The sequence below is a fragment of the Prinia subflava genome, chromosome 2 (genome assembly GCF_021018805.1).
Source record: "Prinia subflava isolate CZ2003 ecotype Zambia chromosome 2, Cam_Psub_1.2, whole genome shotgun sequence".
Lineage (NCBI taxonomy): Eukaryota > Metazoa > Chordata > Aves > Passeriformes > Cisticolidae > Prinia > Prinia subflava.
In genome coordinates, this window is record NC_086248.1 from 75,115,797 (window position 1) to 75,129,747 (window position 13,951).

Genomic DNA, 13,951 nt, shown 5'->3' on the forward strand with positions numbered 1-13,951 from the left:
TTAAGAAGACCTAGCCATACACCATAAATACTTCAGCATGTACCCCAGCCGAAATATATTTGGAAAGATGGGGGGGAGGGCACTTTCACCCGGCTTTCATCAATGCCTGCTTGAAGAGAGACAGAAATAATTAAGAAAAAAAAATATCCTCCCCTCCCCCCGCCCGAGTAATCATAATATATTGAAATTTCGCAAAGTCTAGTCATCTGCAAAAAAGAAATGTTTTTTGGTGCTAGAGGATCATGTTGCAGAAGCGTGTGACTGCAAGACCTAGATTCCTTTCCCTGTTTTCCCCGTCTCTTTCCTTAGGTGTTTTTTAGCATTATTATTTGTTTTGGGAGGGGAAAAAATCATCTTCGCTTCAGCCTCTTGCTAGAGGTCCAGACTGCTTACGTCTGAGCGCCCCTTATCATTTCAGTGAATGGCAATTGCAGCCTTGGTGCTGTTATAGCAATGAAGCTACAGACGTCATTGCCTCCTGTTGGACGTGAGATGTGTCCAAGCATCAGCCCCTTTTGCTTAAGAAAAACTCTTTAACTTCCACGCAGCCGACAGGCAAGCTTTTCTAAGATCCTGTGGACCCAACGTTGTACTGATAGTTATATCTTTTTATTTATATAGACATACACACATACACAGGTGTGCATGTGTATGTGTGTAAATATGTATGTATGGAGAGACAGATAAATTAAAGCCGCAGCTATACTGCAAGCTCCTCTAAAATTTCCTGCTCGTCAGAGTAGCTCTCTGCATCGTTTTGTTAAATACAGCCCGGCGGGAAAGCCATCATCAATCAATTTCGGGTAACAAGGAAGACTTGTTGAACACCCTGTTCTCCAGACCCCGGGAAGACGCTGGGCTGCTGGAGCGTGGAAGAGCCAGGATTGTGCCCTGAACTTCACCCACTTGGCAGCAGCTATTCCTAAACAATTTCCCCTCTCCTCCCCTGCCTGTTTGCCTCCCGGAGTGACTGAGAATCTGCTCTTTAAAGTTGATCTGAAGGGGAAAGCAGAGACGAGCTTGTGCATAGTTTGGAGGGTAAGTTGTGTCCTCGCCCCCCTCTCTCCCCCCCCCCCCCCCCCCTTACAAACACCCTCTCTAGCAAGCTTTGAAATCCGCCTGTAAAGGGGGCAGGTCGGGGGCGGCAGGGGACGGGACTCCCCAGGGAGGGGCACATCTTTGTTCCCAGAGCCGAAAGGGTTACAGAGGGAGCGAGCAAGACCGACTGCGGGGGTACTGGCTCCGCGGCGGAGTTTGCAAGGTGCGAGTTCGCCGTGCCTGCTGCCAGGCGGCTGCGGCGCCCCGCAGCCCCTGCGCTCCGCGCCGCTCCCGCAGGTGCCGGGCGGGGTGGCCGCAGCCCCCGCCGAGCCGCCCCTGCCCGCCGGCAGCCTCGGGGGAGCCGAGGATCTCCGGCTCCCAGAGCACATGACCCCTGCAGGGAATTTTGCCTCCCTGCACCTGCAGGCGCTTCTCATCCCTCCTCTTCTGCTCCTGGTTTTCTTTTTAATCCTCTCGTTCCCCCCGCTGTCTACACACCACCAACCCCCTTCCAACTCCCCCCCCCCCCCCATCCATTCAGCTTTTACCTCCCCCCCCCTTTTTTTTTAACCAGAAGGAATCCCAGCAGAGGAAAATAATATCAGTCAGCTGCCTCCTTCCTCCCCCCCCCCACCACGTCCTACCCCCCATAGAAAGGAAAAAAAGCACCACCTGCTAACATTTGGAAAAGCAACAGAGGTCTATTACCTCTATCTTTAATTTTCACTCACACACCCAGATGAATGAGCAAGGAAGGGGGAGACCTCAACAGCCCCTCTAGACGTGGGGCTGCATTGATGGGATTGTGATTTGTAGGATTTCTCCACTTAGTCCCTGCCTCCTACTTGCTCTCCAGCCACTCCAAAGTCTCTTCCCCTCTCTTTAAGCAGCGATTTCTTTCAATCTCTCTCTCTCCCTCCCTGTGTCTCTCTCCCTCACACTCTCCCTCTCTCTCTACATACACTCATCTCCCCGGAGAGAGAGAGGAGAAACTCAACTCCCAAACACCGACCAGATGTCGAAGAAACGCAAAGCCCTGGAGGGCGGCGGAGCCCCGCTCCCCCCCGAGGACCCCAGAGCCTGCTTTGGGGCCGGCGAGGAGCAAGGTAGGGCGGCGGAGGCCTGCAGGTGGCCGGGCGGCCGGCAGCCCACCGCAGGGACGTGCCGGCCTGGCCGGCCTCCTGCAGCCCACCCACACTGGGCTGGCCGGGGCGCTTAGGCCGGGCTGCTCCCCTTGCCGGGCACAGCTGCGGGGCTGCTCCCACCGCGGCCACACTGAACTTGTGAGGGGGGAAGGGGAAGGGGTGAGCGAAGGGGCTGCGGGAGGGTGGCCGAGGGGGATGGCAGGTCTGCCAAGCAGTCCAGGCTCCCTTCCCCACTGCAGTTCGTCACTGGCATGGGCACAGCCACGGTGCCTCATTGATTTGTAGCTCGTGTGAAGCTGTTTGCTGTGCGCTCCTGGCCGGGGCAGCGAATGAGCTATAGGCACCTGATATATGCGCTGTGGCTCTGCGTGGGTCCCGTTTCCTGCAGCAAGCCCCTATCCCTGGTGTGATTTCAGTTGCGTCACCTTGGGGCTTCAATGCCACTCTTGTAGCGCACTTTGCACCCAGCTGAAGTTGGTTTTGCTGTAATTTTCAAGCTCCAAGTATTTGTGGTGAAAGCTGTTCCGTACTTTTTGACAAAATGATATGAACGTAGCAGCCGCGTGGTGTAAAATCAGCTGTGCACACAAGTGTGAGGGAGTTCTGCTGGTGAATTTCTTGTTGTTCAGCCAGCCCAGTGGGTTCCCTTCCTTTGTGTTTATTCTAACAAAGTGGGCCCAGATGAACCAAGCTGAGCTACAGGGCTTTGGGCTGGTGGCTGTAATGCAGAGAGGAGAGGAAAATACCGGTTGGAGTCAGAGCAGTGTTTAGGCTGTTGCCAGTGGCTCTGGTGGGAGATGGTGGGGGAGTGGTGGGTTCGGATGACGGTGTGAGTGTGTCTGTGTGCATGCTCCAATGCAGAAACTTGGTGTTTTTGCCTGGGCAGGTGTACATCGAGCAGAGACGGATGGCATGAGTGTGTTTTCCAACATGGAGTCTGTGGCCCTTTTTGTAAATGATGTGAAAGATCCTAATGTCGCAAATCACCCACATCATGAAATTCCCTTACCACCATGGATGTGTCTGCTTTTGCAAGGAAATATTTTCAGCACAGTGGTTGGTGTATTCTTCTGGTTTTATTAGAAAGGAGCACTGAAATTCACCATTTCTCTCAAAAGATATGGTTTAGGGTTTATGTGCCTGTTAGTTTTTAATTGCTTGGCTCTCCCACACGAAAACAACATGTTCATATTGTCTTGCCATTTCTCTGCTTAATACTAATCTTGACATGGGGGGGATATTTTCAGACCCTGTCAATGACTTTATATGCATGACAGCATTCCATGTTTTTGCAATGTGGAATTTTGCTGTTACTAACCTGGAAAATCTTACATCTTTGTCAGCAATAGAGGAGGTTAAATACAGAAAGGGCATTCAGCAGAGATTCAGCATTCAGAAAGTTTGGTATAGATTACATGTAATTTTAATTTAAATGTGTGCCAGTAGTGGGTGTAGAAGCACCTTATATGTTATTGTAATGCAGTGATGCTTGCCTGGTTAGAATTTTTTTAAGTGCCTTTTTTTTTTTTAAACTCCACAGTAATATTTTCTGTAACACTTCTGGTTATGTAACAAGAAACAGAAAACATAACTTTAAGACAGGATTGGTTTTTTTCTTGATTTCATTATGTACAAAGCAAATGAAATGGAAAGTGAAAAAATACTTGATAAAGTATTGATGTGTATTTAAAGGGAGTAAATAAGGTATCATTTTCTTCATAAGGGAACACAATGTATTTTGTAAATCAGGTTGAAAATTTGTGTTTTGCACCTAGATAATCCAGGGTCTTGTCTTTTCTCTCATAGTAAATAATGAAATAAAGCAAAAAAAAAGTAGTTTTATTTCTGAGCTGAAATATATTTTTGTGAACTTCTATTCTGTTTGTTTTTTCCTCCTATTTTATAAGAAGGAATGTTGCTTGTTAATTACATTGTCTGTGCCTATGTAACTGTAGAAACCATTAAGAGTGTGTAATGTATCAGTCTTGAAGGGAATGTATTTTTGTGTAAGATGGTGGGTGTGAGACTTTCTTAAGGCATGAGATGGGAAGATTTTTTTTCTATTAAGCTTAAGCATCTTACTATGGAGCATTTTCCTCTTACAGCAGGTTTACTACCTCTGTGGAGAAGGCATACTTGCTAAGTTTGGAGGGCAGGTGTGTAGTGTTTGCCTGGAAGTATGGAGAAACCATGTAACACCTGGGGTTTAGCGTTAAAATGTGTGTGCATTGGGAGCAGGGAGGCAGGGAAGGCGAAATGGGCATTAGTAAACCAAGGGAAGAAAAACAGAGAGCTCAGATTTCTGGAGGCTGCCAAATCCTGTATTCCTGCAGAAGCTGAATGCGGAAGCCCGGCTGTCCTCAGCTAACGAGGTGACTTCTTTTATTGACAGGAGTGTGAATGAGTGAGAGCCTGGATCCAGGTCTGCCATCTTATTCTTCTATGTTACCTGGTCAGCTGAGAGCAGGTGCTGCTAACAGAGGAGTCTCACACCCTTTTGAGGTCTGCACTTCTGTTTTTAAATGTTAAGAGGGTGCGGACTAAGTAGCTCCAGACTGTGCTGGATATTTGGCCAACTGAAGTGTGCGCTTGCAGAGTTTCATTCAGCTCTTGTTTATCCTCACTTGGTGAAGCTGTGGGTGGATAGACACTATGTAGGCCACAATAAAGATTTTTCAAACTTCCTTGGTGCAGCTTTGTTTTTATTCTCCTCCAAAGTGTTTTCTGAAGGGCTCTGTAATCCATACTGTAACCGTGCTTTTTAATTTGGGGTCTGATGCTGTACGTTTCAGCCTCACTGGTGTGGAGGGGAGATAAGGGATGAGGCAGCTCTGTATCTCCCACTTTCTTAGCAGCAACAGCCTGAACCTGTCTAATTCAAGGCACTTTACTGCTTCACCTTATTAAGGGGTAGGCTCATAAGGCTCATTCCCATAATCTCTGAAGACACAGTGGCATCTTTTGGGGGAGAATTCAGGTTCATACTTGAGCTGAATTGCTTCTGAGATGTGCTCCTTTCTTTACCTTGATTGTGCATGAAGCTTACGGTAACTACACAGGTTTATTTGTACCAAATAAAGTGGCAGAAATTCTAGCAAAGCTGATGAGGTCCTAGCAGAGAAACCAAGTTGTTCAATGTGATACCCAGCATGGAGAAGGTGGGATTTGTCTGTTGAAACTCAGCTCTCTGCACTCCCTCCATAGTCAGGAAGCAGAACATTTCTAGGGATCAATTCATCTCTTCCTGAAGTAGAAGTCTTCATTTAGTCAGCAGAATCAGATCTGAGAAGTGCTGTTTCTGCCAATTGAATATAAAAGTAGTCCAAACATCTAGCATGGATGTAGACAGCTGTATTTCAGCAGATGACTCCTGACTTTTGACCAGATCTTTCAGGCTTCAGTGCCAGCCAAATGACAAAGATATATTTCAGCTGATTTTGAAGCAGAGGACTTCCCTTCTTGCAATAAGCCTTTTGCTCAAAATTGTAGCACAAGAAAACCTGAAGGGTCCTCTTTCTGTGAATTACTTCATTCTATGAATGTGTTGAAAGTTAGTGTAGAAGATGTGAAAATGGAGGGTGTTGGTTTGAAAACAAACAAATAAAATATGGACAATTCTCAGGACCAAGTGTAATATGATCTTGTGCCTAAATTATACAGTAATGCTGCTCATAATTTTCTAGTGGTTTCTGGATAGAGTGCAATACAGTATTCTGGAAATTTCCTTGCAGAGATTTTTGAGCATGATGGATTCAAGGAAGGAGTAATCTTTAAATTCTCATTGGCTGCTCTTTCTCAATTTGCATTTTGTATGAAGATAAATAAATGCATTTCTTCCACTTCTGCTGTGCTCCAGTTGTTCAAATGGTCTCCATTGTCACAAATACGAGTTATAGTTGAGAGTTTTCTGTGCTTTACAAAACTGGTCTCTAAAGAGAGAATTGTTGTGAAACTCTTCCAGAGACAAAGTTGAACTCCTGTTTGCCCACAGTAACTTTTAAGATGTGATTATGTTTTTTTTATTTCAATGGTACTGACCATTTACATAGAAGTCAATCATGTGCATAAGGAAATGTTTTCAAGGTTTTGATGGTCTTAGTTATTAATCAAAGCTGTCTTGAGGGTCACTTCTATGCAAGGGATACTTCCCTAGTAATTACTAGGGGGAACAGTTTATACTGAACTATTTTCTTTGACTAACACTTGTTTTATGTGACTACTTAGCATTCACATTTGTCTTGAAATTTGCTATTAAGTTCTGATTATTATTAAATGGCAATTTGGGAGCATCAGGCACAGCAAACCAAGTTCTGTCCCATTACTGAAGAATTGCATTAATGTAATGAAAATCAGAGTTCCACCCAACTTCTGAATTACAGTTTTCCAAATACTGTCTTCTCAATATAATTAACTAGAGTATTTATTCCATTTATTGTTTTATTAAGCAAGTGAATATTGTGATTCCTTAGAACTCTGAACACTGTGAATGATACTGATGTTTCTCTGATGGAGGTAGAGAAGCAAAGCAGTTCTTCCCTTGGCAGTTCTTCACTTGTATGTGTGATTTGTGGCTTCAGTTTCTCACATACTGACTTTTCTCCATCCTCTGTGCCCTGACCATTCCTTTCTTTCCATCTAGCTTCTGATCCCTGAAACAAACACGCCCTCTCTGGATCGTACTCTGGAAGATCTGGCTAATCAGAGTTAAGGTGTTTAGTGACAGAGGCTTATGTGTTTGTGAGGGCATGGGAAAGGGAAGGGAATTATTGTACAGCTTGGGTTTTGTGCAGATACTGTAATAAAATGGAAAAAAGTGATCTTTTTGACTCCATTCACAGGAAGAAATTTGTGCCACCAGAAAAAAAAAAAGACAAAAGAATTGCATCAACAGCTTATTAAGGGTTTTTTTAATGGAAAAAAAAGAAAAACGACCCCATGCTTTCCAAAGCTGATTAGCTCAATGGTTACCGATAATTTCCTGTGGTTGTTTTTTTTTTAATCTCTTTCTTCTGAGACAGTCAAGGATCTGCCTTCCAGATGCTGTGAACAATCTATGGGGTCTAACTTTTTCAGAGGATCAGATTTAATATGCTGAAAAAGATGACAGTTTTATCAACTTACTACAATTTATGTTAAGATGTGAACTGAGAATGGTGGGAAAATGTAAAGCTAAGCAGAATCCAAAATGTTTGGGAGGAGAGATCAGGTGCAAGTATATATGCTATTGTTGGAACAGTGCTGTAAGTGCTCTCTGGAAAAAATACCTTCCTCAGGCGTGGCTGCTGACATGCCTTCCTGTCCAGTGTGTCATAAAGACTGTTGAGGAGCGTTTCTTTTCCCACTTGTTTTAGAGAGGTGTGCTAGTGTGTGCCTTGGTGTAAGTTTATGAGCCTTGTTTGAAGTAAAATACAAAGGCCAATGCTTGAGCATTATGCTGAGTTGGTGTTTCCATGTAGGAGGGGCCTCTTCTGCTCAGCAGTGCAGTACTGCCTAATACAGTTTGGTCTTTAGCTGCTGCTAGCAAGTCTTGAGGTCGCTATCTGCATTCTAGGGGGAAAAAGCTATCCCAGCTGACGTGAGAGGCAGAGCCATGGGGAAAAGGCTGATATTTTAAGTACCTGACATAGTTGCTTTGGTTGGAAGGTATGACTTTGGGGAAATTGCCAACTTGCCCTATAAATAAATTTATCCAAACATTTAAAAAGTGGAGATGACTTTTTAATTATTTGTGGGCACTTGGATATTTCAGCTATGCTGGTCATGTAGCATGAATGGTAATGCTATAAAAACACCCAGTGAGACAGGAATCGTAATTTCAGCAAAAAAACCCAGTTAAGAAGTCTCCTGAGTAGCTATTAAAAATGGTGTTTTGGTCAAATAACCAGCATTTCAAGGACAAACCTATCTTGAAGCTTTGGGATAACTGTTTAAGACTCTGCTTTGGGCTCCATAAAGTTGCAGAGTAGTTCTCATGATGACAGTGCTGTAGCCTCATTTCCATCAGTGTGAGGGAAAGATGTCCATCTTGGCTGGCCCCAGCCTGCAGGTGGTGATAGTCCAGTGTACTAGGAAGTGTTAACTCAATATAGCAACTGCTGTTATAAATGGAATGAAGTTGTACAGCTGGCTGAACCCATACCTGGTGGTTGCTCTCTCTCTCTCTTTAGAGAGGCAATGGGGAAAGAGCAGGTCTGAAAATGACCTTCAACAAAGACATCTTCCTGACTGCACAATGAGACTGAGTGGCCTTCCAGAGAGAACTAGGGCTAGTCTTTGGAGAGGCTGGTCCTCAGCTGGTCTCAGGTGCTCCCCTGAATGGTCAGGTCCTACTTGAGAAATGGAGAACCCTAGCTGACAGAGGAGGAAGATCCTTGATTTGGGATGCTTCCTCGCACTTGAAGAAAAAGCTAAATAGGCAGGGCAGCATAAAGGCAAGAGGATTATAAAGGAAGTGAAACAAAAAAAGTGAAAGCTTTGCAGCTTTCCTTTAACTTCTGGTAGAATGAAAATGCATATGAATCTCCTGGATTTACTAGGAATGCATTGCATTGTTTCTGTTGGGTTTTTCATAGCCATTTTCCTCCTTCTGCAAATAAATAAATAAATAAATGAAGCTGCTTCCCTGTTCCTGGTCAGCAAAGGAATGTGCATCTGCCCTTACCATGAAATGTGTGAGGGAGGGTCCTTGCCCCCTGTTACAGCATCCCCATTCACCTGATCACTCCGTGTTGACAGGAGGATGAGTTATACTGATGATACCACCTTGGATGGTTTCTGAACACATCTGAGTCCAGTGCTTCTATGAGGGAAGGTAGGAGAGATGCAAAAGGCAATGACATGAAAATGCATTTTTATTTATTTTTTAAAGACATTGTGTTGTTAGTACACGAGAATAGAGACTCTAATCTCTAATGAAGCATTTGTCATGATCTCTAATGTCTAATCTCTCATGAAGTGCTTTCACCTTGTGGCCCTAAAGTTTCTGTACAATTTGAGCATAATCCTTTTTTCATGTTACTAATGATAATGTATAAAGCTTGGCAACTCAATGAGCAGCAGTTGTGGCTTTGTGCTGGAGGAGGAGAAGAGAGATGCTGTCTGTGATGGGCTAGAATACAGTTGGTTTGTATGTTTATCACTTAAGTCACACTGATGGCTAATAATGTTGACATTTAAGGCGTGCCCATGCATTGGGCAATTCAGCTTGTGCTCCGAAGTCCTTTCCTAGTACGTGTGATGACATGTAGAATGAGCAGCTGTATTTCAGGTGTCAAACTGTATTAAAGCCATCTAAACTGTGTTTTACTTGAGTATTAGAGCTGAGGAGCAGCTGGTAATGGATTGATTCTTACATTCTTTTTCAGTTTGTGTTGGGCCCAGATAAAATACTGGCAAGTTAAAAACAGTACAGTAGGATCAGAGGTGGAGAAATCATACATGATAGCACTATGAAGTAATAGTTACAAAAAATGAAAGAGAAAACAATCCTCAGAAATCACTAAGAGACATGCAGCCTTCAAGGGAAGGCCTTCTTAAGTTTAGCGATGAAGGTTGAAAAATGATAGAGTGAAGACGTCAAGACATCTGAAGAAGGCAAACTGCATGAGCAGCAGCTGAATATCAGAAAAACACTATCTTCACAAAGATAGCTCTTTTTTCATAGTCATGATTATGCCTTTGTTTTGAGCCTTCTGTAGCTGTTAGGTTAGAGTAACAAATCTGACTGTTCTGTATGCAATCGGGTTGGCTTTGTAGGCTTTGCCCATGCCAAGTCTGATTTATTTCTCACTTTTGCTGTTTATTCACCTGCATTTTTTTTCTGTTACATTTCATTTAGTATAGATACAGCCAAGATAGGCTTATGCGATAATTATTATTCAGGCTTTGCAGATCTGCTCGGTATGTTGTTAATCACTTTCTAATGTTATGTTTTGGAACGAAAGATTGCAAATTAGTAAGTTCAGATGGTAGGTCTCTGTTTTAACAGAGACAGCTCTCCAGCTGTCTTTAGGGAAAAAGCTAATGACTTATAGGTGGGCTTCAGCTTTGTGTGACCTTGCCATAAATGGGACTAGGAGCATTCACACCTAGAGGCTGTATAGAAACGATTGAATCAGTGGTCTTCCTACTGCTTTTCAGCTCTTTTGTGCCATCTGTGTAAGACTGCACGAATACTTGTAGTCTCTTTCAAGGGCAAACCAAAACCAGGTTCCCAGAGTTGCATTGTGGCTTGTCTGGGAAGTGATAACTAACAGCTTGACATGCCTGCAGAACATGAAGAGTGTCCTTAGTTGTGTGGATTGAGCAGCAGACAGTTCTCTCTTCATCGTTGATCTTCCTTGATTTCTTAAGAACCTCATTAATTTTTTGGAAGCATGAGAAATGTGTGGGCCAATTTTTGCATTTGTTAACTCCAGCCCCTTGCCTACAGTGTTTGAAGATATTGGTGAATTTTTTTGTTTGTTTTGCTTGATTCTCTTCACCGTACTTGAAGAACTGCAGCATTTTCTTGCAATAAAATTTCGAATTCCAGGAGATGGTGCTGTGGCCCATGTAGGGGTTTGAGGCAGATCATGTGGATTGCATTAGGTTCTGTTCATGGTACCTGAAAAAGATTCATTCTTAATATCCAGGTACTTTTCTGCAGAAGGGCCTGTCTAAATGTTGGCTATTATTGTATTACTTGTCCTTTGACTCACAGAGCCTGTTAGTTTCAAACTGTACGTGCTTGCGTTGACACTTGAAAGTGCTTGGGATTTCAGTGCCATATGCAAGAACAACATGCTGAGGTTTAGGCAAGGAGTTGAAGGTGCACAGGAGACACAAGGACCTGACCAGAAGAAGCGCCTATAGCTGGCACACTGACAATGTCAGTGCACAGCCCTGCAGATTCACAACTACACAGGAAGATAACTGTGAACTAGCCACACATCTTCCTTTACCACATCTGGGGGAAGGACACTCACTGGACCTAGTCTGCAGAGATAGTTAAAAAGCTCATCATCATTTTCTCTTTGCTCTGTGAAATATGAAGCCACAGTCCTGGCTGGTGGTAGCTAGTATTTGCAAAGAAATCTACGTGTACACCTCTGTTGATGTTGCACATGTAGCTTTAGAAAAGATTTTCATGAAGATGTGAAGCTGTTAATTTGAAGGAAGGGGTAGATTAACACTGGGAAGATACCAGTGAAGCTATATGTATATATGTGCTGTATACAACACTTTTGGGGGGGTTTGAAGGGCCAAAGCATCTAGATAATCTTTTATCTATGCCTCAGAAGCTAATGATATAAGTGGCTTCCTCTGGTATGCCACTGGCCCATTCTCACAGAATGCTTTTGACAGACACCATTCATTCTGCGACTGCAACCTGGGCATTGGGTGTTCCCAAGATTTTCCTTGGCAGGATTATGTCTTGTTCCCTTCTCACTCCCAGGTAACTGGACAGTAATTAGGAAAAGGCTGTGCCTCACTGGTTTTTAAAGGCAGAAGATATGTGATGCTTAACCTTTTTAAAAACGTTTAAGAATTATAGCAATCATTTTTGGCTGGGAAACTGCAGTATAAGCAGTGCTAATCCTAAAGCATTATATATTTTTAATTTGGGATTATATTAGGCTAGGATAGGAAGAAGAGAAAATTGTAAAGCTTAACATGAAGGAATATTTAGTTTTATTCAGGAAACTTCTTGGCAAAAATCCCCTCGATCTGTACAGAACCTACAGATTTAAGATGTCTTTGCACAGCCAGAGGCTGAGATCATGGCTGTCTAACTACAGTTGGATATTCTCATATCTGCCAAGTTTAGCCTTAAATAAATAAATGAAAAAAGGGTCATGCTTCATGCTTTGTTCAAACTCTTGAAATGGTTCTAACTTAATATTCTAGAGGACAGTGACCTCCCTTTGAAGATTCTGTCCTCCTGCTCAAAATCCTGCATGGAACCAAGAAAGTAGCTGCTTAAGTGAAGGCATGAAATATCTGAAGGTACTTTCTGGAATCCCTTAAAATGACCCTGGTTCAAGAAATATGCCCTACCTACTGCCAGGAGTGCAGTAAAGTCAATCGCTGGAAATCTATTAGTTGTGGGCAATTGCAAGCACGTTACCCAACATTAACCCACAAAAAAGAAAATTAGCACAGTTAAGAGTAGTTCTTGCCAGAGAAAGATGAACAAATAGGAGCAGAAGCTGAGTGGGAAGCTTCTAGCAGCAGGAGGAGGACTGTAAAGATCATCTGTTCAGATGAGCTTTTTTATTTCTCCCCCCGCAACTCTCCAGGTATCTCTCTCTCGCACTTATGATTTTAAAGACACAGATGCAAATATACCTAATAGGTACTGTGAAATCTGTAATAACAATCAACTAGCCAGGAGGCCGTTTTCAAGGACCACTGTGACTGAGGGTAATGTTTTTACAATGAGGTCATGTCCAAAGGCAGCCTCAGCTGATGGCAAACTTGTACTTGAGCTCTGAATGAGCACCTTGTCTTGCATGGTCCCTACTCCACAGAGGCTGCAATCTAATAAATCTGGCACACACATACATGGCTGTATTTTTAAAATTGCTCATTTTATGGTTTTTCGTTTTTTTTATTGAGTGTTTGAAGTCATTGTATTCATCTTTCTTTACCTCCCCCTATTTACTCATCTCTTCTCTTATTTTCTGCAAGCCAGTTTTGTCTAAAGTGCTTTTTTATTTAACTCACAGAAGTACTATCAACTTGTGTGATGCCAAACACAAGATCAACAGAAGGGAAGCAACAAATGGGGCAGTGTGTTTTCTGGTAGGTCTGCAAAGAGGGTAGGAAGCCTGGACTGCTTTCTCTTATCTTCTCCTTTATTCACGGTTTTCTCATACGATTTCCCTTTTCCTCAAAAATGCCCATCTCTGTGAAAGTTCAGCTGCATCTGTGCTCCTGTGGCATTGTCATTGTTCAGATGGCAGGATGGAGAGGAAAGTACCCAAAAGTCAAACAACCTCAAGTAGGATTTGGCCAGAGTGTTTTGCGTGGATACCTGCAAGCCAAAAATCCAAGGAAAACTGTCTTGCCTTGTGCTGTGTTCGTAGTCATGGCAAACCACATAGTGTCTCACATGGTATTTTGTGGAAATACCACTCCAAAGCAATGAGCTGTGTTTCCAAGTACCTACAGGCACTTCAGGTTTTTGCAAACTTGTCATGACTTAGCTTGAATGACACCAGATAGTTTATACAAATTAAAATGTGAAATAGCTCATGGCTCTTTCTGGTATGGTAAGAAGGTTCTTTGCACTATGTTACCATTTGAAGGTGACTCTTCCCTGAGTTTAATATCCTATCTCCTTTCACTAAAACCAAAAGTCAGTATGTTTAAAAGTAGTTATGTTAGATATACATAAATTGTTGTTTGATCAACCTTTCTGTTTGAAACTAAAAATTTTTAAGAGTAACCAAATGTTCTTAGTATTTAGTTTGCTGTGACAGGTTTTTGTACTACCCTCCAAAATGAGAAAAGAAGGTCATTAACTCTTTAAAATGCCTTTCTGGGCGTATTTAGACACACCTTTGCTCCTGATTGTGGTGCTAAATAAAATTTGGAGGGGTTTTTAGCATGGCTCTTGAAACACAAGTTGAATTTCCTTCCTTGCAATAAAGAAAAAATTAATGATTTTTATGCAGATTTATTGAGAGTAGAAATCCAGGAAAAAATCCAGTCAGCTGTGACTGTTTTACAGCTTCCTCCACCATATTTCTGTTTTTCCAAGCTGTATTAGTACTTTTTTAGTT

General features: G+C 42.9%; 1 protein-coding gene across 2 annotated transcripts in view; it reads left to right on the top strand.

Moving 5' to 3' along the window:
* Positions 1 to 536: 536 nt before the first annotated feature.
* PDE10A (phosphodiesterase 10A) overlaps positions 537 to 13,951 on the top strand; it is a 360,121-nt gene continuing 346,706 nt past the window's right edge. Inside the window, exon 1 of one of the 2 annotated variants that reach the window (XM_063390617.1) lies at positions 537 to 1,038. Coding sequence is in view for 1 of the 2 variants with exons in the window: in XM_063390616.1 (XP_063246686.1) it covers positions 2,054 to 2,144 (91 nt within the window). In the remaining variant the exon portion in view is untranslated. Of the gene's footprint in view, positions 1,039 to 1,702; positions 2,145 to 13,951 lie in introns of those variants that run through there. The other variant, XM_063390616.1, reaches the window with a different exon arrangement.